This window comes from Kogia breviceps, chromosome 1 (assembly GCF_026419965.1).
Source record: "Kogia breviceps isolate mKogBre1 chromosome 1, mKogBre1 haplotype 1, whole genome shotgun sequence".
NCBI classification, from domain to species: Eukaryota; Metazoa; Chordata; class Mammalia; order Artiodactyla; family Physeteridae; genus Kogia; species Kogia breviceps.
The window spans coordinates 197861928-197884597 of record NC_081310.1 but is presented as its reverse complement, the minus strand read 5'-3'; the positions used below and the strand labels follow the sequence as shown (position 1 = coordinate 197884597).

The 22670-nt window shown below is 49.4% G+C and overlaps 1 protein-coding gene across 1 annotated transcript; it reads right to left on the bottom strand.

Moving 5' to 3' along the window:
• Window positions 1–5270: 5270 nt before the first annotated feature.
• On the bottom strand, window positions 5271–22607 carry NOL9 (nucleolar protein 9). Its single transcript, XM_059039346.2, has 12 exons — window positions 22205–22607; window positions 21177–21396; window positions 20529–20656; window positions 17399–17534; window positions 17177–17273; window positions 16544–16641; window positions 11383–11544; window positions 10897–11194; window positions 10417–10528; window positions 8048–8225; window positions 6590–6723; window positions 5271–5996 (listed from the first exon to the last, which is right to left on the bottom strand). Exons 1-12 carry the CDS (start codon window positions 22562–22564, stop codon window positions 5847–5849), a joined length of 2073 nt encoding a protein of 690 aa, XP_058895329.1. The 5' UTR covers window positions 22565–22607; the 3' UTR covers window positions 5271–5846.
• Between the last annotated feature and the right edge of the window lie 63 nt (window positions 22608–22670).

Here is a 22670-nt window from a genome sequence, read left to right as displayed (position 1 = left end):
GCTAAGGTGCGTGGCACACGTTCGTCTGACTCTCTGGCCACTCAAGGCGGAGACCCCAGCGTGGTAGTTAAGCTTCACTTGGGGGCGTGGGCCGGAGGAGGGCTACATCAGCGGCGCAGACCCTTCCTGGGGCGGAGACAATCCTGCAGTGAGGCCTGGGTGGGTGCTAGTTCTGTGTGACTCACCGTCTGCTTTTCCTAAATCTGTCTTGGGCCGACCGTGGGGTTGGGGAGGAGGGGGAGACAGATGAAGGTCCGGAATGAGGGCTCTTACGGGAGCGCAGAGGGGTCAGTGGCTCACACACCCTCAGGCCGCTCCTCTTTGGCCGGGAATGGGGTGTTTTCCAGGCCAGGGCTCTGATTCTGGGGCGCTGGCAGGCTGTTTGATTCCATGAACGCCATTCCTGACCCCCTCTGCCAAAACGCGTCATGGCACGAATCAAAAGCGAACTTACAAATATTGACGGTTTAGGAGGAATCTCACGGCCCTTTTTGAGAGAGGTGCAAAGGCACGGTTGGGAACCTATCCCTGACCATCCTGGCAACGGGGACACAACTTTAATGCACAAAACTGAAGGTTTCAAGGTCTGGGGGCCCCTTTCCCCCCCGACCTTCCACCTCCCAGGAGAGGAAGCTGGGCAGCAGCTTCCCCCGCTACCCCGACCCCGCCACTGGCCCCTCCGCAGCAGCTGCCGGCGGAATAGCTCTTCACTTGGGACCTGCTCTTTCTTCTTGCAGGGCTTAGAAGGCTGAAACCGAAAGCCTCCTTCCTCTGCCTTCTCAGAAGACAGGACACTATCTGCGCCTAGATCAGAGATGATGGCTAACGCTCACTGGGCGACCCCTGCCTTCCGTGCTCTCAAATTCATTAAATCACCACTGTGAAGGAGAAAATGTGGCCAGCCTGCAGGAGGGGTTCTTAAAGGGCCCAGGCAAATTCAGCAAGCAGCCCCTCCAAGACCCACAAAATCTCCTCTTTTCACTCTGTCGTGCACCCTCCTTTCTGGACCGAAGAGGAAGAAAACACACTCACCGCTTCCTGGACGAAGGTTGGGCCAGTCGCGAGGTGGAGACCCGTATTTTGTCAGGACTGAATTCACCTTTGACCTCTGGGGTGGTGGCACCTTGCCTGGCCCTTGAGCCACGTGCTCAAGTCCCTGTCCCTCTCTGCCCAGCTGCAGTCCCAACACTGGAGGGCTTCTCCCAGACTCAGCCCCAACCGTAATTTCTCCAGCTGTATCGCCTGCACAGAAAACCACCGAGCTCTCAGCCCTGCCAATTCTCTTCTCCGACACAGGCCCCCTGGGCACTGTATATTTTAACGTATGGACTCTGTGGCCGCGGTTTGCACTGTTTCCTTGCTGGTGGTTTCCTCCCCTTGGATTTTCCATCCCCAAGTACCCATATGCTCCCTGGCACGCACTTCTCACACCGCTGGCTGCCTCAGAGGGTGCCTTCCCTCCTTTCCCAGAAAGCAGTGCCACGAAGACCCTCTTCTCTGCAATGCCAACAGCCAGCAGCAGCCCCCGGCTGGAATCCTCGGTCAGGAGGAAGGCCTGAAAGTTCGGTGGCTTCTTCCTGCCCGGCCGACATTCACAGCCCGGAGACGAGCCCAGGTCCAAAGCATTAGAAAAACCCAAGCCACAGTCCGCTGAGCAGCACAGCAGCATCGGGGCCAGTCGCCATGGCAACCCTTGGCTTCCCAGCCCAACACATTGTCTGCCTGGCTCGGCTGTTTGCCGATTCCCAAGACTGCTTACTCAGCTCCCGGGATCTCCAGATTGGACCTGCTGCCCCTCAACTCCAAGTGCGGCTCCTTTCAGACTGCTCCCTCACCCCGCGGCCCACCCTCTGCCCCATTCTTTTCCTGGCAAAGCCCTGGAAATAACTTTAACTCAGCCAAGGCTTTCTGGAGGCCCTACCTCACGTGGCTCTTCCCCTACTGCACAGATGGCCCCCATATTTATTTTAGCCACTGTTCAGGCTTGGCCTGTCAGCCAAGTCTCGTTGCCTCTACCAGGCCCCACCCTGGGAGCGAGGGCCGAGGGGCTGAGCTCTCACTCTCCGAGAGGCGGTTACAGACACAGACCCCCGGCTTGCTGGCTAGCTTTCTTTCTATTTGAACTCTTCTGGGAGCAAAATTCTTTTCCTTGCTAATATCCTCTCAAAGATAGTCCAGAAACGATTTAACTTACATACATGGGCCCAAAAGGAAAAACGAAGATGAACTCCCACTGGAGTTTACCCCGCTCAATGCTGAAACAGAGAAAAGGTGCCGGGCACTTGCTGGGGTTTCCTGTCTTCCCCACTCTGACACCCAGATTTCACTACCCCCTTTCGATGTTTTCCCCATAATTTCTCCTAAACATTTAAATAATTTCCGAGAATAAAATGGTCTATCTATATACGTAACAAAATCACACAATTAAATTCACATTCTCAAAAATATTTAATGATACAGAAGTTCACATATTAAGTGAAAACAGCTAGATAGAAACCATACATACAGTTGGACACCAGTTTTATAAAACAAACACACACGTGCATTTTAGAAAAACACTGGACGAGACAGCATCACAGCATCAACAGTGATTCCGTGGTGGTGGACTTCAGGATCATCTCCTACATGGGTGAACTGGTCACACAATTTTAAGGGCAGTTAGTGGGGTTTATGAGAAACTCCCAGGCGCGGGTGACTGGTGGAAGCCCTGGGCAGGACCCGCAGCGGGAAGAACGGTGTTAAGGTAAACCTGCCCGGGGACCGCCGGGTAAGACGGTTCCCGATGCCGACAGTTTCTGCTTCGTCCCAGTGTGACCGTGAGGGATACGATCGTGGTCCTGCCTTCTGGATTTACAACCCTTAGAGACAGGCCACATGCTGAGAGTTACTGCTTCGCCTGCTGTCGACGCGCCTCTCGCCCTCCTCACGCAGGGGCCCCGAGGGAAGCGCTATCCTCCCATCTTAGAGGACGCCGGCTCAGGTTAAATACACCCTCAAAGCTACACTGCTGGCCAGTGGCCCAGCCAGAAGGTGAACTCAGAGCTCCAACATCAAAGCCTGCTGCCTTAACCACTACATGGCCTCAACCAAATCTACAGGAAACAACTACCAGACGCTCTAAGAATCACCAGCCCACGTGTCCCTTGGTCCTCTCGCCGTCGGTTGGTCAGAAACCCGAGTGCCCGGGAGGGTGAGGACCCGCCTGTCACAGGGACCCCAGGGGCGGCAAGCGCCTCCCTCGCTTCAGCCGGGGTCCCGCCACCCCCAGGTCCTCTCTGGCCAGCTACTTCCAGGATTCGATTTTTCAAACACCAAGGCGCCTCAAGAGGCAGTTCACCGACCCGCCTCCCCCTTCCTAAGTCCTCAGTTCTAATCTGGGGTCTCAGAGGACACAGTGGTGTCTGCCCCCAAGGCCTATTGGGGGACAGATGGAAACAGAACTACCTTTCTTCACAAAATAAAATCAACCCTAGAATTGGAGAATCTTTTCATTTTCATGTCTATCTGTCCTGGAAACAGATCTGAAGAGCTGACTGTCAAGAACCACAAAATCAGTGACTAAGGGTTCTTGTTCTAAGTCATACGTTCCTTTAATTTTCTTAAAATAAGCATGTACTGCTTTAAAAATCACACACAGCAAAGAATGAGGTTTTGTCACGAGTATCTCCAACGCAGAACTCTCACTACCCATCCGGAGCCATCACAGACAGTGGAAATGACAGAAAGCCCAAACCACCGCCATTGAGAATCAAACACACCAGGTGGGTGCTCCGTTGCCAGTCTGACTGGCACACCTGGAGCTGACAACCGCGCCCTGTCTCCAGCATCTCTGGATGCTGACAAAGGCCTAGGCGGGCTCCTCGGCCATCTCCAGCCTCCGTATGGCCAGCTGACCAATGGCTGACAGCTCCCTCTAGCGGCAACGTTTGTTTTCTTTACCGATGGGGACTGAAGTCCGCAGCCTTAAAGGCCAGCAGGAAACAGGCTACAGGCGAGACTGGATTTAATGAAAACGCAAATGACAGGCCACCACTTGCTGCTAAAGACCCACAGTATTATTGTAAAGGTACAGGAACTTGGGAAGGAGGCAAAAAGTTGATGGTGGATTTTGTCTGTTAATAGTCTTTGCCAGGCCAAGAAAGGAAACCATGTACGAGTTAAATTTAGATATAAATAAGGTGCAACTAAGAAGCTAGACATTAGGGTGGGGGGCGTGGGATGAACCGGGCGATTGGGATGGACATGTAGACACCAAAATGTATAAAATGGATAACTAATGAGAACCTGCTGTATAAAATAATAAATAAAATTTTTGTAAAAAAAAGAAGCCCTTCCTGCAGGGCCCCCTTTGTTCCTCCGGTAGAAAGAATCATGGTAAATACGAGTGTCCGTGTGCAGATTAAATGGTTCCCACTGCAAAGAAAAAAAAAAAAAAAAAAAGCTAGATATTAAATGGTCTCTAGGGTATCACACCTGATCCTGGATGGTGACAAGGGCTCTACAAGATGAGAAGCCACATGAGTACTTAAGACAATGAATGACAGTCAACGGTTTAAATGAACGTAAACGTTAAAACCCACACATCCTAACAGTTGTCCTTCAACACATTCTGCTAGGAAGCTGGAATTCACACCACCAGTTTGAAAGGCTGCCTCAGTGTCTAAACGCAGAAATGGTGACCTGACCTGGCTGTCCTGATTGTTTACCAAAACCACTTCCAACCTGGGAGGTTAAAGGATCCTGACCACCAGGGAGAAGATGGAGTTCCATCGTTGGCCCCCAAACCCCTGGGAGAACAGCAGCATCACCGACACAGAGTTCAGGTCCAGCCACCAAGACCAAGAGCATGAGCTGCTCCCCTGGTCCTTCTTCCAAACAGCCGTGTCCAGCTCTGCCCATTGTGTGTGGTTTTTTTGTTTTTTTGCTTTTTTTTGCGGCACGCGGGCCTCGCACTGTTCTGGCCTCTCCCGTTGCGGAGCACAGGCTCCGAACGCGCAGGCTCAGTGGCCACGGCTCACGGGCCCAGCTGCTCCGCGGCACGTGGGATCTTCCCGGACCGGGGCACGAACCCGTGTCCCCTGCATCGGCAGGCGGACTCGCAACCACTGCGCCACCAAGAAAGCCCCACTGTGTGTTTTTAATCTCAGATACGAAGTCAATTAGGACAAATCTGGTTTTAAAGAGGCCCCAAGATAGGCTTCCTGGATTTGAGAGCATTTTTTCAGCATAAAATTTTTCAGCATCAGATTTTAAAAAGGAAGAAGAAGGGCTCTGGAGTCAAACTTTTATCTCTGAAACCTTGATTAACTTTAACAGACCAAACAGAGGCTTAACCCTTGGCCGACATGCATGGAAGGGGTTGGAGACCATCCAATGAGCAGGGATGGGAATGCCCCCCCGCCCCTGGGCAAGGACCACAGGGCGCCACCATATTCCGTTATGCTCTCCATCCTGCTGGCCAGACTGCCTTCCCCCTTGGGACGTTTCTGTGGCTCCCGTTACTCTATTTTTATCCAGATGCCAGCAACCAGGTCCTGGAAAAACTTTACGAGGAATCTACCATGTTCTTTCTGTTTCAATGGCGCACAAACTTTTCCCTGCTGCTTTACTCTCTTAGAAAATAAAACAGAAGACTAGGGCAAACCTCTGGGTCATGTCGACTTAAGAACAGACTTAAATGCACTCTAAACATATCCACAAGTTACGCAGCAAACACTGCACCATTTGCTACGTAAGCGCGCCGTTCCGTTCGTGCCCACAGAACCCCATCAGTCCGCTGGTGCTAGCCTGGAGACAGAGTCAAGCTCTCGGTAAAAAAGGTCCTCCCCTTATTAAGAACATCAGGATCAGTTTGTTTTTCGATAGAATTTAGGTTTGGGATGTACTTTCTCTTTACGTGTTTCCTCAATTTCTCTTGCTCCAATTTTCTCTGATGCTCCAGGAAGTTTAAAATTATAATCTGTTGTGACGTAAGGTATCGTCCCTTCGAGCCCACGCTGAAATGGAAACACGGAGAAAATACTTCAAATCCAGCCAAGACGGAAGACAGTGTTAAAAGTGAGAGTCTGAGGAAGGTCCTCTCACTCCTAAGACACTCGGCTCCCCTCTCCTGGAAGGGCCCACTTACAATTCAACCCCACAAACACATCAAACAGCAGGAGGATGAGGGGGGACTTCTCTCTCAAACCGGCAGAACGAGCCGGTGGGAGGGGACACTGGTGCCTCCCCAGCTGCCTGCAGGTCCTGCCATTTGGTTTGGGACCACACGGATGCCCTTGGCCAACGTGACCGTCCGTGGCCTTCCCGCGGGGACCCCCGAAGACTGTCTTCAGGGAGGGCTCATCACGGGGACGCCACCTCTGCTCTTTTCTCGCACGTCTGCAGTGACGGCTCCGTCACGGGGCTCCTGGCCGTGCGTGCTGGCGACTCTGGGCCCCGGGCCTTTAGGCCACGCTGACACACCACCACGGAGTGTAAGCTTCCCAAATAATAACCTGCTCCCGTGACTCTCGCCCCGACCTCAGGCCCCCACTCTCTACTGTGGACACGGCCAGCGAGCTCCAGGGCTGCCACCGGGGGCCGTACTCACCTGGCTCTTGAGAACACACTGTGGAATGGAAATGGTTCCAACCAGCAGACAGTTCACGTTTCTTAGCTCTTCCGGGGGCACAGGCGTAAGGATGTGGTAAAGCCTCTTCTCCATGTCGATCCCTCTACAAATTCCTTGAAAGACACAAAACACACAAAAATCACCCTTTCTGGAAGATATCGAACTTCCCCACCACTCAGAATTGTAGAATGGCTTTTAAAATAAGAGCTTCAACTTCAACTGCGTTTTGCTTTGAAAATACAAAGTGGCATCTTTGAATATCTGAAGACTCTTTGTACCCTTCTCCTTGTTCAGCTGTGAGAAACCAAAGTCCTACACTGTCTTAACTAAGGTGCACCTGGGCCAGGGAGGAACCCCCCCAGTGGGGAACGCAAAGATGACTCAGTCTCTCCCCATCACCAATCCCTTCTTTACGGTCTGTACGAAAGCATACGAGTTCTGTGGAAATGCTTTTGAGAAGTTCAGCACTGTATAAATCGAGAACACATGTTAACTAAGGGTTTTGCTAATCTTGAGGTGTGCAGGCCCAGCCCCCTTCCAGAAGTGTATACACTGCCAGTTACTGATCTCAGTGAGCCGGGGGCCGATCCCGTGAGGCAGGTTCGACGAGGGAGGCAGGGGCCCAAGGCTGCCGGGCGCCACGGGGCTGGGTCCCCACGCTGGACCTGTGCGAAGGGATGCACCAGGATGCAGTGTGATCTCGTATGTGCTCCGATCACCCCTGACCGTGGGGAGTCCAGTTACACAGCTTTTCCACTAGTCCAGGGCAAGAGATGAGACGGGCATGGTGAGAAGAGATGAGATGGAGGAGTGTGGCATTCTGAAAACGAAACTACCAGGCCTGCGAGTGGGTTGGATGTGGAGAATGAAAGCAAGGGGGTGCCAAGGAGGACCCAGGGGCCTGACCCAAACACCAGAGTAAATCTTCAAAGGACTGTTCATGGCCTGGGAACTGGGGATGGTGCGGGCTAGGAGGAGGAGATTTGGGGAGAACATCAGGGAAGGGGTAGATGGACGTATCGGGACTCAGTTTGGGACCCAAGTCTTAGGTGCCAGTGAGACATCCTAGCAGAGAAGTGCAGTGGTCACGTGGGCTTGGAGCTCCGATGCACCATTGTGCTGGAGAGACCCCACGGATGTCAGCCTAAGATGGACTTAGAGCCCCAGCAGTGGGTGGGAGGGCCCACGGAAAACATGTCAGATGAGAAGGAGGCCGTGAGCAGTACCTCAGGCATCTAGGAGGAGCTGGCAGTAGAAGCAGAGAAAGAACCACTTCCTTCCTGCCCCCCAGCCCGCAAAGCCGGCTATACAGAAGACAGAGAAGCTCTCTGGCCACTCCAGCCAAGTGACAGCGACAAGGTCAAGCCCAGCCATCTACAGTTGAAGAAGCGCGTCAGTTTCAGTAGGTTCACAGACAGGTGTCCCTCTCAGACTCACCAAACCCCAAACAATCACAGATGGGCGTCTGGGCAAGCAGGATGGGCCCACTTGCATACCCTCTGACATCATCCAGGATCTTGCAAAGCCCAACCCAGCTGGCATTCACAGCGTATAATATGTGGGTCGGAGCGACATCAGCGTGGATAATCCGGAGTGCGACGGCATTGAAAGGGACCTGAAAGATACGTGTGCATCCCCCTCTATGAATTCTACTTGAGAGACTACTTTTCATTTTTACAAGCTGACTTGCCAGCTATCTGAAGATCTATCTGCCAAACCACCTACCAAGAAATATCTAAACAGAATGGAAACACCAACCAGCGTTTGTTTAGTGCTTCACTGTTCTACAGAGAACCTAGGACACGTACACAAAGCTCCTGTACACCAGCAATACCTGCCAGAGATCTAAACTGAACGCCTGGAACTCTGTCTACACAGACACATGAGATGCAAGTTTGGAGACATCCTACGTGAGCTGAAGTTGAGGGAGGGAGACTATGGAAACCTGTCATTGAGAGGTCTCCTGATGGGAGAAAGTAAAAATCCATTCAGTGAGAAAAAGCCTCCATTCACTCCCTGATTTAACTATTGCAATAAGAAAAATGATTGCATTCCCGGAGCATGAGGTAAATAACTACCTTTAACATGTAACTTTCTGGGTAATTTCAAACTTTTAAAGAAGAAAACCTTTTACTTTTTAAAAATTTATTTTTTGGCTGCACTGGCTCTCTGTTACTGCACATGGGCTTTCTCTAGTTGCAAGGAGCGGGGGCTACTCTTTGTTGCGGAGCGCAGGCTCAGCGGCCACGGCTCACGGGCCCAGCCGCTCTGCGGCATGTGGGATCTTCCCGGACCGGGGCTCGAACCCGTGTCCCCTGCATCGGCAGGCGGACTCTCGACCACTGCGCCACCAGGGAAGCCCCACATTTGTTTTTGAAGCCTAAATAATATGTATAACAAAATGCTTTTCTGGGAACTTCCCTGGTGGCACAGTCATTAAGAATCCGCCTGCCAATGCAGGGGACACGGGTTCGAGCCCCGGTCCGGGAAGATCCCACATGCCGCAGAGCGGCTGGGCCCGTGAGCCGTGGCCGCTGAGCCTGCGCTCCGCAACAGTGAGAGGCCCACGTACCGCTAAAAAAAAAAAAAAAAAAAAAAAAAAAAAAAAAAAAAAAAAAGTTAAAAAAAACAAATGTGAATTTGTAACAAAAGGCAGTTTAAATTACTGGCAGGTAGGTTTCACGTTCAGTTATAGAGCATCACCAAGTGAGTAAATTGCAGTAAATCAACCAAAACTCCATTAAACCAACTGCCTTAGGTTCTTCAGTGGAGGTGACTTGGATGCCTGGAGCCAATCTCTCCATCAGGCTCAGGAAACGCATCCTTGCCCCCCGGGTCACGGCCCCTGCCTGTGCGGCCTCAGGCCCACGCGTCCACCTGGCTGTGCCCGGCCTCCTCCGCTGTGAGCGGGGTCTGTAGCAGCACCTCCCCAGCAGGCTGCCAGCCCAGGGAACGTGCGCTGCAGAGCGGGCGGCCCAGCGGGGCTCAGCGCTGCACAGGCCACACGGCCGAGCGGAGCAGCCTGGGCTCTGGAGCCCGGCCGCCTGGGCGCCGGTCGCGGCCCAAACTTCGACTGTGGCCCTTTGGGCAAGTTGACTCCGTGCCCCTGGCCTCAGCGCTGCCATCTGTAAAGTGGGGACAATAACAGCACCTGGGTGAGTAAAGGAGTTAACCCAGGCTTAGAAGAGAGCACAGCACAGGGTGAGCACTTAGAAATGCTACCTGTTGCTGTTTTATTCTGTCATCATTTGGAATCCTAATGTTACGGTAGTTTCTTCCCAAATGAATTCTTCAGAGGCTGGGATCCAAGATGCATATACCCTAGTGCCCGAATCTACTTGTGACGGTATCTGAAACGGTTTAAGAGTGTTCTCCGGGCGCCAGGCCCTGCTGTGAGCGCTCGTGAAACCTGCACAAGCGTTCTGTGAGGTCTGGCACCGCTGTTTCCAGGTGAGAGCCCAAGCTGCACACAGCCAGTCAGCGCAAGGGCGGAGATGGGCTGCCAGGGTGTAATACCAGCGCCACTTCTGGTATTAGGAGAACATTCTTCGCCAGGACGGAAGCAGAGTCGGGCCCAGCACAGCAGTGAAGAGCCCAGCTCTGGAGCTGGGCTGCCTGGGTCTGCGGCCAGCTGTGGCACTCATGCTGGATCACCCAGCGCCCATCTGTAAAACGGGGACAGTCACCAAACCTACACCATAGGGCTGCCCTGAGGACTAAATGAGGGAGGCGTGCTCTTGGCACACAGGAAGCCATAGGCGTGTTTAAGTAACCCAAATAAAGAAAATTCCAAGAGTTCAGATCACCTGATAGGGTGTCAGACCATGTAAGGGACACAGTGGCTTTGGCACTGGGGGCTGCAACTGGCCAAGGTAACTCAGCACTGCCAACTCGCGAAGGACTTTGTTATGTGATTCTCTGAAAAGTAAATCACAACGAGGTAAACACAGATTTAACCTTACAGGCCCACCTCCCAGTAGAGACATCACACAGATCCTATGCACACAGCCCACGTTCCAACCTTGGCATCTGCAGACCCTGCCCTTCCATAAACCCCCTGGAAATCCTTCAAGTCAAAGACCCTTGCAAGCACACCTGAAGGCCAATTCTGGATGTTTCCACTGGGAAACTAACCATTCAGAAAATAACTGACTCTCCTTCATAAGTAGACAGCTATGATGGAGATCTGAAAAATTTTAGAGGACTATTCCTTCGAAGGAATTGAGGACAGACGGCCTTGTAAGACTGAAGAAAACTGACTTCTCCAGCCATGATGCTTTGCTTACCTATTTCTTGGAGTTTTTCCAGACACAAACTCCGACTTAACGGACATCAGTTTGTATCCAGTACACAGAACTGGATTCTCCTTTTCTTCGTCAGCAAATTCCAAATTGTCTGCAAATTCTGCCAGGTGGAATCCTCTGTTTCTGACTTTGGACGTGCTCTTGGTGTACAAGCCGTCCATGTCGTCCACGTAGCTTGGGCTGAGGTCTGGCATGTACCTACCCCGGTCGGAGCTGAACTGAACGACGTGGCTGGGTGACAGCAGTCGGATCAGGTCAATGAGAAGCAGGAGACCCTGGTCTGTGAGGAAGGAGACCACGGGAGCACAGTCGGTGCACAAAGAGGCGACACACTCCTGCAAGAAGCTGGACTGCTTCTGAGACAAGGAATCGCCCAAACACCGGGCTTCGGCACTAATGTCTGGAAGCCACGCACTCATCCCCACTGCCCAACCCTGCCGCCCAACCCACGTGCCTCCGCGGGCTTACCTGCCACCCAGCCCATCGTGTTGACGATAAGAGGGGACTCTCTCTTGTAGGAGCTGAACACATACTTTATTATCTCAATATAATTTTCAAAGTTGTTTTTACAAGAAGGCTTCCCATAATAGACCATTTTCTGGGGTGTCCTCTGGTGGGTGAAAGGTGGTCCTAAGAAGATAAAGATGAGAGTCATCGATCCGGGAGAACCTAAGAGGTGGCGAGGGTTTTGGTCCAGCCACCGTCACTGACAAAGCTCCTCAGGAAATCCGAGCCCGTCCTACCACTAGGAATAGCTGTGCTCCTACTTTCGGAAGTCTTTCATACGAAGACACGCTCACGATTACATACACAGTGAACCCCAACTAAGTCCTAATACAGCCACTCATTCAACAAACATTTACTGAACACCTACTGAATGCTGGGCATTGTCCTAGATACTTAGGACATTTCTGTGAACTGAACAAACATCCTTACAGGGCTTACACCCTAAGGAAACGACGATTAATAACAGCAGCAGTCACCTGTTGGACTACAGTACTTACTATGTCCTACGTATGCTAAACACACAGTCTCTAGTTTTCACAAACACCCCGTGAGACAGGTAGCATTACTTTCCCTTTTCACAGACAAGGAAACTGAGAAAGAGATTAACTTGACCAAGGTCACACAGCTAATAGAAATCAGCTGGACTTGAACTCAGGTGGTCCAGCTCCAGAGCTGATACTCCCTAATCACAACAGCAGTCTGTCCATCCCCTCTGGCTGGGGCCAGCGCCCACAGCAGACAGGTGGCCAGGACGTCGCAACACAGTTGGCGGGGCAAGGGCCTCGGTCAATGTGGTTGGGGTGAGGCCACCTGGGAAAGAGCTGGCGAGGCTCCCCTCCAGGTCGGGGCCAGGGGATTCGGGGAAGCCCACAACACAGAGGGTGGGCTGCGTAGTCGAGGGACTAAGCAAATACCAGGGGAATGAGCAAATATGTAAACATACTGAGAATAACGGCAGCCAGGGTTCTTACCATCAGAGAAGGAACTTATAAATATGGAAGGGGGAAGCCTAACTAGAACGAACCCTGGGTGCTAGATCAGAATCGGAATGATCAGTGCAGGGAACCCCCTGGCGGTCCAGTGGTTAGGACTCCACGCTTCCACTGCAGGGGGCCCAGGTTCGATCCCTGGTCGCGGAACTAAGATCCCGCAAGCCACGTGGCGTGGCCAAAAAAAAAAAAAAAAAAGAATGATCAGTGCACACTCATGGCTCTTAATAAACAGAAAGACACAGAAATGTGTGTGTATATATATGTGCACACACACATATTATATACGTACATACAGGACATACGTGGGTTTAAGCATATGCATATTCCCTAACTCTGTCCACGGAGGGGATCTAGAAGAAAAGACACCCAGAAGAAGATAAAAATAGCACACCTAGTTAGAGTGGAAAACCCTGGCAAACACTATCTTAACCACTTGATCAAAGCTAACACGTCTGGCAACAGGACAAACTGACAGCATGTTGATACGACACACTGAGAACAGCGTCACTTCTAAATCGAACCACGGGGGAGCCTACAAACGTACCCGTCGAATTGTCAAGGTCATAAAAGATAAGAAAAGCCGGAGGAACTGGTCCAGACTAAAAGGGACTAAAGATTTGTAAGTACACACTGGGCCTACACAGATAAATGGAACAGTGGACAAAATCGAGTAACCACACTGTAGCAATGTTACTATCCTGATTTTGGTGGTTGTATTATGATTACACAGCAGTGTCCTTGTTTTTAGAAATACCCACTGAAATACTAAGAGATAAAAAAGGAAAAAAAATTAAATGAAATAGAGAAAATGTAAAAGAGGAACAATGAAACCAGCTAAAGAGCCAAGTCTAAACAATTTGTTTTTTTTTGGCTGCGCCGTGAGGCTTGCGGGATCTCAGTTCCCAGACCAGGGATGAACCCAGGCCATGGCAGTGAAAGCCCAGAATCCTAACCACTAGGCCACTAGGGGACTCCCCTAAACAATTTTTTTAAAACATCTTTATTGGAGCATAATTGCTTTATTATAATGGTGTGTTAGTTTCTGCTTTATAACAAAGTGAATCAGCTATACATATACAGATATCCCCATATCTCCTCCCTCTTGCGTCTCCCTCCCACCCTCCCTATCACACCCTAAACACGTATTTTTGAGAAAGCTGTTAAAATAAAGTAAATGTGTTTAAAAATTTTTACTGACTAAAAGCGTGTTAAATTGCTACTATATCTAGCAACCTAATGTGATACTGTCTGCTTCCTTTAAAAATCAACTTAACAAAAGTCACACAACTATCTGAACAGAAACAGAAAAAGTACTTGACAAAATCCAACATCCTTCCATGATAAAAAACATTCCAGACTAGGAATAGAAGAAAACTTCTTCAACCTGACAAAGGTAAACTGAAAAAGCCACAGCTAACATTTTACTTAATGGTAAAAGACTGGATGCATTACCTCCAAGATCAGGAACAAGAAAACGATGTTTACTTTCTATTCAACATTGTATTAAAGGTTCTAGCCAGAGCTATCAGACAAGAAAAAGAAATAAAAGGCATCCAACTTGGAAATGAAGAGATAAAACTATCTCTATTCACAGATGACATGATCTTATATACAGAAAATCCCAAAGAATTCACAAGAATGCTACTAGAAGTAATAAAGGAATTCAGCAAAGTTGCAGGGCACAAGATCAAAACACGAAAGTCAGTTATGTTTCTACACACCGGCAATTACCAATGTGAAAAGGAAATTAGAATAGCAATTCCATTTACAATAACTAAAAGAATTAAATCCTTAGGAATAAATCTAACCAAGGAGGTAAAATACTGCTTAAATAAATTAAAAAGGGAGTTTCCGTGGTGACACAGTGGTTAAGAATCCGCCTGCCCATGCAGGGGACACGGGTTCGAGCCCTGGTCCGGGAGGATCCCACATGCAGTGGAGCAGCTTGGCCCGTGCACCCCAGCTGCTGAGCCTGTGCTCTAGAGCCCGCGAGCCACAACTACTGAGCCCACGTGCCACAACTACTGAGCCCGCGCACCTAGAGCCCGTGCTCCGCTACAAGAGAAGCCACCGCAATGAGACGCCCGTGCACTGCAACAAAAGGCAGCCCCCCCTCGCCGCAACTAGAGAAAGCCCGTGTGCAGCAACGAAGACCCAACGCAGCCGAAGATAAACAAATTAATTAATTTAAAAGATGGGCAAAGGACTAAACTAGACATTTCTCCAAAGCAGATGTACAAATGGCCAATAAGCACGGGAAAAGATGCTCAACACCATTAGTCATTAGGGAAATGCAAATCAAGACCAAAAAGAGATTATCACTCACATCCACAAGAAAGATCATAATTAAAATAACAAAAATTGGGACTTCCCTGGTGGTCGAGTGGTTAAGAATCTGCCTTCCAATGCAGGGGACACGGGTTCAATCCCTGGTTGGAGAACTAAGATCCCACATGCCGTGGGGCATCTAAGCCCGCGCGCGCTCCACAGCCTGCAGGCCACTACTTTGTTCAAGATCACAACAGGCAGAAAATGAAAACAATCCAAGTGTCCATCAACAGTCAAAAGGATAAACAAGGGCTTCCCTGGTGGCGCAGTGGTTGAGAATCCGCCTGCCGATGCAGGGGACACGGGTTCGTGCCCCGGTCCGGGAAGATCCCACATGCCGCGGAGCAGCTAAGCCCGTGAGCCATGGCCGCTGGGCCTGCGCGTCCGGAGCCTGTGCTTCGCAACGGGAGAGGCCACAGCAGTGAGAGGCCCGCATACCGAAAAAAAAAAAAAAAAAAAAAAAAAGGATAAACAAAATGTGATGTAATGGAATAATTTTCAGCATTAAGAAGGAATTACTTTTGACATATGCTACAATATGAACAGACCTTAAAACCTTTATGTTTAGTGAAAAAAGCCTGACACAGAAGGACAAATATTTCATGATTCCACTTATATGAGGTGCCTAAATTAGGCAAATTCATAGGGACCGAAAGGAGGCTAGTGGTCCCTAGGGGCTGTGGGGGACTGGGCTGGGGAATGGATTATTGTTTAATAGGCACAGCATTTCAGTCTGGGACAGTGAAAAGGTTTCGGAGGTAGACAGTGGTGATGGTTATACAACACTATGAATGTACTTAATGCCACTGAACTGTACAAATGAATAGTTAAAATGATAAATACCACATTACTTATATTTTTGTATTAAAAAAAAGCAGTGTGGGAGTTCCCTGGTGGCCTAGTGGTTAGGATTCCAGGCTTTCACTGCCGTGGCCCGAGTTCAGTCCCTGGCTGGAGAACTGAGATCTTGCAAAGCCTTAAGGCAAAGCCAAAAAAAAAAAAAAAAAAAAAAAGGCAACGTGGGACTCTGATTTGGATTCTGAAACATAAAAAGGATATTAGTAGGATAACTGATGAACTCTGAAAAAAGATCTATACATTAGTTAATAGTATTATATCAGTGTCAATTTCTTGATTTAGATCATTGTATAGGGTTATATAAGATGTTAATATTACTGAAAAGTGTTTCCAATTTACATAAAATAAAATGGATGGGAGTTGCATTTACCAAAATGGAACCCTAGAAAGGTATTATTGGGTTTTGGTTTTTGTTTTTGGTGAGGCTAGAGGAATAGTTACGGGAAGACCATGAGTTTGGGAGTGGAGGAGATTGTTCTTTTTTTATATTTTATACTTTTGTATTCTTTGAATTTATTTTTTAAACAACAGTTCTTTTTTTTGATTTCTTATTTATTTTATTTATCTACCCTTGGCTGCTTGGCCCTGTTGGGTCTTCGTTGCTGCGTGCGGACTTTCTCCAGTTGCAGCGAGCAGGTAATACTCTTCGTTGTGGTGCACGGGCTTCTCATTGTGGTGGCTTCTCTTGTTGCGGAGCACGGGCTCTAAGCGCGCGGGCTTCAGTAGTTGTGGATCGTGGGCTCTAGAGTGCAGGCTCAGTAGTTGTGGCGCACAGGCTCCGCAGCATGTGGGATCTTCCCGGACCAGGGCTCGAACCGGTGTCCCCTGCATTGGCAGGCAGATTCTTACCCACTGTGCCACCAGGGAAGCCCTCTTTGAACTTTTCGTATCATTACTTTCGCACTGTATAAAACCAAGACGTTTAAGAAGTATATGATACATACCTAGAACTGGTTCCGTAACATTAAGTAGAGAAATGCAACCCGGCGGAGTAAATTCTGTCTGTCCCAGATCACATTCCAAATAGTCAATGCAGGATATACTGAAAATTTAAAAGAAAGAAAAAAAATCTTAACTAGTTTTACTGCACCCAAAGGGTAAATCAGATTGTAAAGAGTTTATGCGATGCACAGGCATAATCCACCCTATGCCGCCTCGTAGGTAGAACGCTCCAAAGACGACAACCAACAAAGAAGAACGGTAAAGAGAAAATGGGGCGCAGGCAAGGCCACAGTGTCCACTCATTATCTGGATAAAACTTTGCCTTTCTTAGCGTTTTATTTTTTAAACACAACAGAATTTATCCCTACCCTGACTCTCTGGATTTGGACAAATACACTTTCAGAGACCAAGTGACAACTCCCATGAGCTCACCGACAGGCAAGGTGGGTACACCCGAGAGCGCCATCTCTTCACCCCAAAACCCGGCCTAACCAGACCACCTCACTCAGCTGAGGGGCTCTGCAGGGTTGTATATAATCTCTACTTAGGAGTCAGGATGCATTCCCATCTAGTTTCTCAAATCAAAAATCCTACTTCCTGCCAAAAATCTAGCAATATGTCAAAAGTACTCTTACCTATTTAACAACTGGTTAATCAGGTATCTAATAAATGTTGACTTTCCAATGTCCTGAGAGCCACAAACCAGAATGACAGGGCAGCCGTCTGCTTCTTCTGGAGGTGAAAGAAACATTGACCCCTAAAATTAGCCACATCTTCTTTAGGATGCTAAGCATCAACAGTAACCCTCTGAGGCTTTGGTGGATAAACGCTAGACTGCCTGGGTACGTATTACTCACCACAAGAAATGCTGACTAACTCTTCCATGACTGAAAAGGCACTCTCGGTTAAACGAAGGCCGTTTTTTTTTCTCTCTCTTCTAATGCCAACAGATTTCAAGGCGAAATACTCAGAGTTAATCTGGAAAGTCGGAATCTGAAAGTAACAATGTAAACTTTAAGAAAAGATGAAAACAAAACAAATACACTTCTTTTTCTTCGGTACTAAATTAACAAGCCTCATATAGTTGTGAGCTACAAAAGATAAATCTCATCCCTCTCTTTCTCTCACCCCCCAAACCCAACCCTCCGGTAAGTCTTGTTGACTCCCAAAGCCGTCCATGTCTCTATTTTCATAGCTTACGCTCACTTCCAAGCGGCCACCACCTCTGCGGGAGACTGCAGAGAAAAAGAAAATGCATGGAAATTTAAAAGTGATGGCCACAAGAAAAATTCAACCACCAGCTGTGGAACAGGTTGGTGATTTGGAATAAAGTCAAGACAGGCTCCAAAAACATCAAGCAAAAAGACAAAGAGTTGAAAGGAGGGACTCCCCTGGTGGTCCAGTAGTAAAGAATCTGCTCTCCAATACAGGCGATGGGCGTTCGAGCCTTGGTCAGGGAACTGAGAGCCCACATGCTATGGGACAACTAAGCCAGCACGCCACAACTACTGAGCTCACGCGCCTCAACTAGAGCCCGCGTGCCGCAAACTAGAGCCCGCGTGCCGCAAACTAGAGCCCATGCACTCTGGAGCCTGCGTGCCACAACTAGAGAGCAAGAGGAAAAAAAAAAAACCCAGCGCCACAACTAGATAGAAGCCCGTGCACCGCAACGAACCGCCCACGTGCTGCAACTAAGACCCGACGCAGCCAAAAATAAATAAATAATAAATAAATCTTTAAAAAAAGAGAGTTGAAAGGATGTGGAAGGTGGAGACATGAAGTCCGATGGCATTCTAGCAGGAGTAGCAGGAAACCACAGGAAAGCCACCGGAGGAATGAGAGCAGGGCCCTGGCAGAAGCCAAGTGGGTCTCAGATGGAATAAGGGAAGACCCAGGAAGAGACCGTACCCACGATCACATCCGCATGCAATTCATCAACCCTGAGAAGAAGGACATCCTAAAAGGAGCAAGAATCAGCCTGGGGTGGGGATTCCTAGCAGCTATTCTGGATTCGAGAAAACAATGGAGCAAGTCCTTCAAGGTTTCGAGGAAAACTTCTTTGAACCTGTAATTCTACACTCTGCTCAACTATCAATCACTGAGGGAAAAACAGGAACATCTTATAAAATGAGATAAGCTAAAGTTTACTATCTGCCTCACATGAAAGTATAATTCCAGAATGTATTAACACGTAAGCGTGGAAAGGAAAGTTATCCAAGAAGGATCATAAGGAATACAAACAGTGCTGGTTGGGTAAGTCGCAGAGACCAAAGAAAAAAAAGCTGAAAATAAATGAAAAAAGAATGAGTTTGATCGTGGCATCTGAAACATTCACTTGGTAACACGGGATTTCCATTCCCTTCTCTATGGCTCCGACCAAGCTGCTGGATTCTGTACTAGATTAAGTTTACGTGACCACAGAGCCCATTCATTTGTCCTGCCCTTGTTTCATATCTTCCAGCCTCCAACCCCCTCCTACTCCCTAGGTGATAACCTTGAACCATTTCACAGCATAAGGGGAAGCAATCAGAAGAGACCTTCCCCTTGCCCCTGGCTCTGTCCCAGGCACTGCCTTCAGCCACTCGGAAGGAACTGCCTCTGCTCCTAAGGCCAACCCTCCACAGACTCCCTCGAGGACCTCGCTCCAGCCATCCTCTCCCTCAAGCACCAGCGGGCTCCCTCCGGTGGATCTTTCCCACCTGCTGTGTTCAAAGAGGATTTTTTCCATCCCCCTGAACAAAACCCAGAACTCTCTAGTGCATGTTCACTCCTCCCACCACGGTTTCATTTCTTTCTTCCCTTTACAGCTAAACTCTCTCAAAGCAAAATCCCTCACTACTAAACCCTGGAGTTCCGCTCTTCCCCAGATCTTGACCCCATTCCAGTCAGGCTGGCCCCCTCAGCAATGCAGTGAAACCACTCTTGTCCAGATGGTGATTCTGCACCCAAGTTCCCTTCTCAGGCCTCATCTCACCGTCAGCTGCGTCGGGGCCTCCGCATCCTTCAGCAGCTCCCTGACCACACCCGCCTGCTTTGCTCAGTCTCTTTGTTGCTCCTCGGGCTCAGACCCTGAACCTTCTCATTTTTACCTGTATCAACTCCTTGGCGTTTCTATCCTGTCTCATGGGCTCCAGAATCCTCTTCTGCTGAAAGCTCCCAAATTTACATTCCCAACCTCCTCTCTGAACTTGACTCACACATTGAACCTCCCACTTGACATCTCCAACTGAATGTCTAAGAGGCATCTTTAAGCTACAGATTTAAGTCTCCTCCTGCAGCACCCTGTCTCCGTGCACCCAAGCGGTCACACCTCACACCCAGTCTGTCTGATGTTCCTACAGAATTGACTCAGTCTACTGGCTTGTGGGAGACAATTATAGTGACCGACCCGACTTCAGAAAATTAATAATAAGGGCAGAAAAAATTTGGAGATGAAGAAAGAGAGAGATGGGGCTTCCCTGGTGGCACAGTGGTTGAGAGTCTGCCTGCCGATGCAGGGGACACAGGTTCGTGCCCTGGTCCAGGAAAATCCCACATGCCACAGAGCGGCTGGGCCCGTAGGCCCTGGATGCTGAGCCTGTGCGTCCGGAGAGAGATGGGAGAAAGTGTAAGCACATTGAAATTACTCATTCTCATTCAGAGTTTAGAGAAAATTCATACTGTCTCAAGTTAGTAAATCAAAATATAAAGATAACCATTTAAAAAAATATAAAGATAACCACTGAAGAAATATCAAAAGGCATTTAACCACCTATAGTAGGAAACGATGACTTTCTCTGGGGAATGAAGCTAAGGGGGGTAGAAGAGACAATTTTCACGATATACCCTTCTGTACTGACTACTTTTACTTTACACACATGTCACAATCTGTATGACTTACAGCACAATGTGACAGACAGACTGATCTTCCAAGGGGGCATCCTACATAGTCATCTGACTGTTTTGGTGAAAGTAATTAGCAAAACTCTGAATGAAAACTGGTTCTACCTCTTGTACGAAAACGTAAGATAAACCTGGATGGCTGATTATGAAGTTCACAGTGGAGGTTTTCAGACGTTCCAGCAACAGAATGGAACACAGAGGAGAAAAATTCTTCATCAAACAATATCTGTCATCTGTAAAGAGAGATATAAACTACCTTAGAAATAGCACGCCATTAAACTCTATGCCCTTTAGGACCTCCGTCTCCTCTGCTTTATTCCAAACTTTTTGAAACTAGGAATTATGTTTGAGAGACTTTTTCAGGAGGCCACGTTGCATGATAGGAACACACCAGAGTGGAGAAGTCAATCCAGGTTTGCTACCTAAACGCTGTGTGGCCTTGGGCAACTTTTCTCATCTGTAAAATTGTGAAAACAACAGCTTAACTCTCAAGACCCTGGTGAGAGTTTAAATAGATACAGTAAAGAGTACAAGTTCTAGGCCATAGTAAGCATCTGAAAATTATTCGCCTTGGGATTTCCCCGGCCGTCCAGGGGTTTAGACTCTGCGCTTCCAATGCAGGGGGCACGGGTTCAATCCCTGGTCAGGGAACTAAGATCCCACATGCCGGGCAGCGCAGCCAAAAAACAAATAAATAAATTATTCACCTTATTATGATACATCCTTAGTAAATCATGCAGTTTTTTTCATTACCTTGGTTCAGATAAGATCTGAGCAAACTTCGGGCTTCCCTTTTCATCTCTTTCTTGCTTTTCTCATGCACTGAGTAATGAACTGCATTGATAGTCAGGCGAGAGTGGGTATAGGTAGAGAAGACATTTTGGGCAGGTTGGCCTTGGCTGATGGTAAAACCAAACACCTGCACCTGGCCATAGAGGCAGGTCACACGACAGATCCCGCTAAAAGTAAAGCCCTAGAGGGAAAGAAAAAAGAAAGGAAGAAATAAGGTTACAGATTCTGTTACCAATGACAGAAAATTTCTAAGATCTTAACTGGCTACTCAGACATCAAAAGGAGGCTGATTTCCAGGTAACAGAATACCTTGTAGGTGGCTATCTAGTATTTTAAACTAATAGATTAAAATATTAATATCTTTAACCTAAGATCATATCCTATGGCAGCTACAGGGACAGAGAGTCTGGTGAACACTGACCCAGGGGGGGCCCCCTGAACTCAGCTCTGCTGTACTCATGGCTCCCTGTTCTTACAAAGGTCCAGCGCCTGCCGAGTCTCTCCCATTCTTGGATTTTCACCTCCCTCCTGTATTGCGGGGAACCTCCCAGACCAACGTTCAGGTGAACGTCAGGGGCCCTGCAATCAGGCTGCCAGGGTTTGACTGCTGGCTCTACCTCTGCTGTATAACTTTCTGGCAAGTTACGTAAGCTATATTCTTTCTTTCTGTAAACATTCCTAGCGGTAATGACTCCGCAGAGCATGCATGAGTACTAAATGGTTTCATATGCCCCAAACACTTAGAGCCTGACATTTCTAAGCACTCAGTAAATGCAACCTATTATTATCATTACTATTAAAGTCCCTCCAGCCGCGAAGACTTAGAATTCCCTCGGGAGGGTCCTTGTTACGCTCTGCCCAGCACCACCGCCCGAGGAATGCGTCCAAAGAACCCGCAGGGGGACACGGGCCTCTCCCAGCCTGCAGCTCCCGTGGCTGCGTCCCCACCCCTCCCGCTCTGCCCTCCCGGCTCCCCGGGCGCGACCTACCTGCCCCAGCGGCAGCAGCAACACGGCGCGGCCCGAGCCGGCGGACCGCACTGGCGGGATGGGGAGGATCGTGGAACAACTCGGGGCCGGATCCTCGGCCGGGCGGGGGCTGGGGGCCGCGGTCTTGGGCCTCCGGGACGCCGCCGCGCGCGACACCAGGCAGCCGCCCTCCCGCCAGTCTGCGCCGGCCGCCTGGGCCTGCAGCAGTCGCCGCCGAAACCGCCTTCGGCCGCGCCAGCGCAGCCTCCCGAGCCGGCGGCGGGGCCGGTAGCTGAGGATGAGGTGCGGCCGGGCCTTACGGGCCCGCAGCCACGTGGAGCGAGAAGGACCCCTCTTGAACAGTAGCAGCGAGTCAGCCATGCTGCCCACCGGCGCCTGCTGTTCGACAATCTCGCGAGATCCCGTCGCTCCGCCCCGCGGCCCGTCCAGCGGCCTGGGAGCCGCGGGCGCCCTCTGCCGGCGGCCT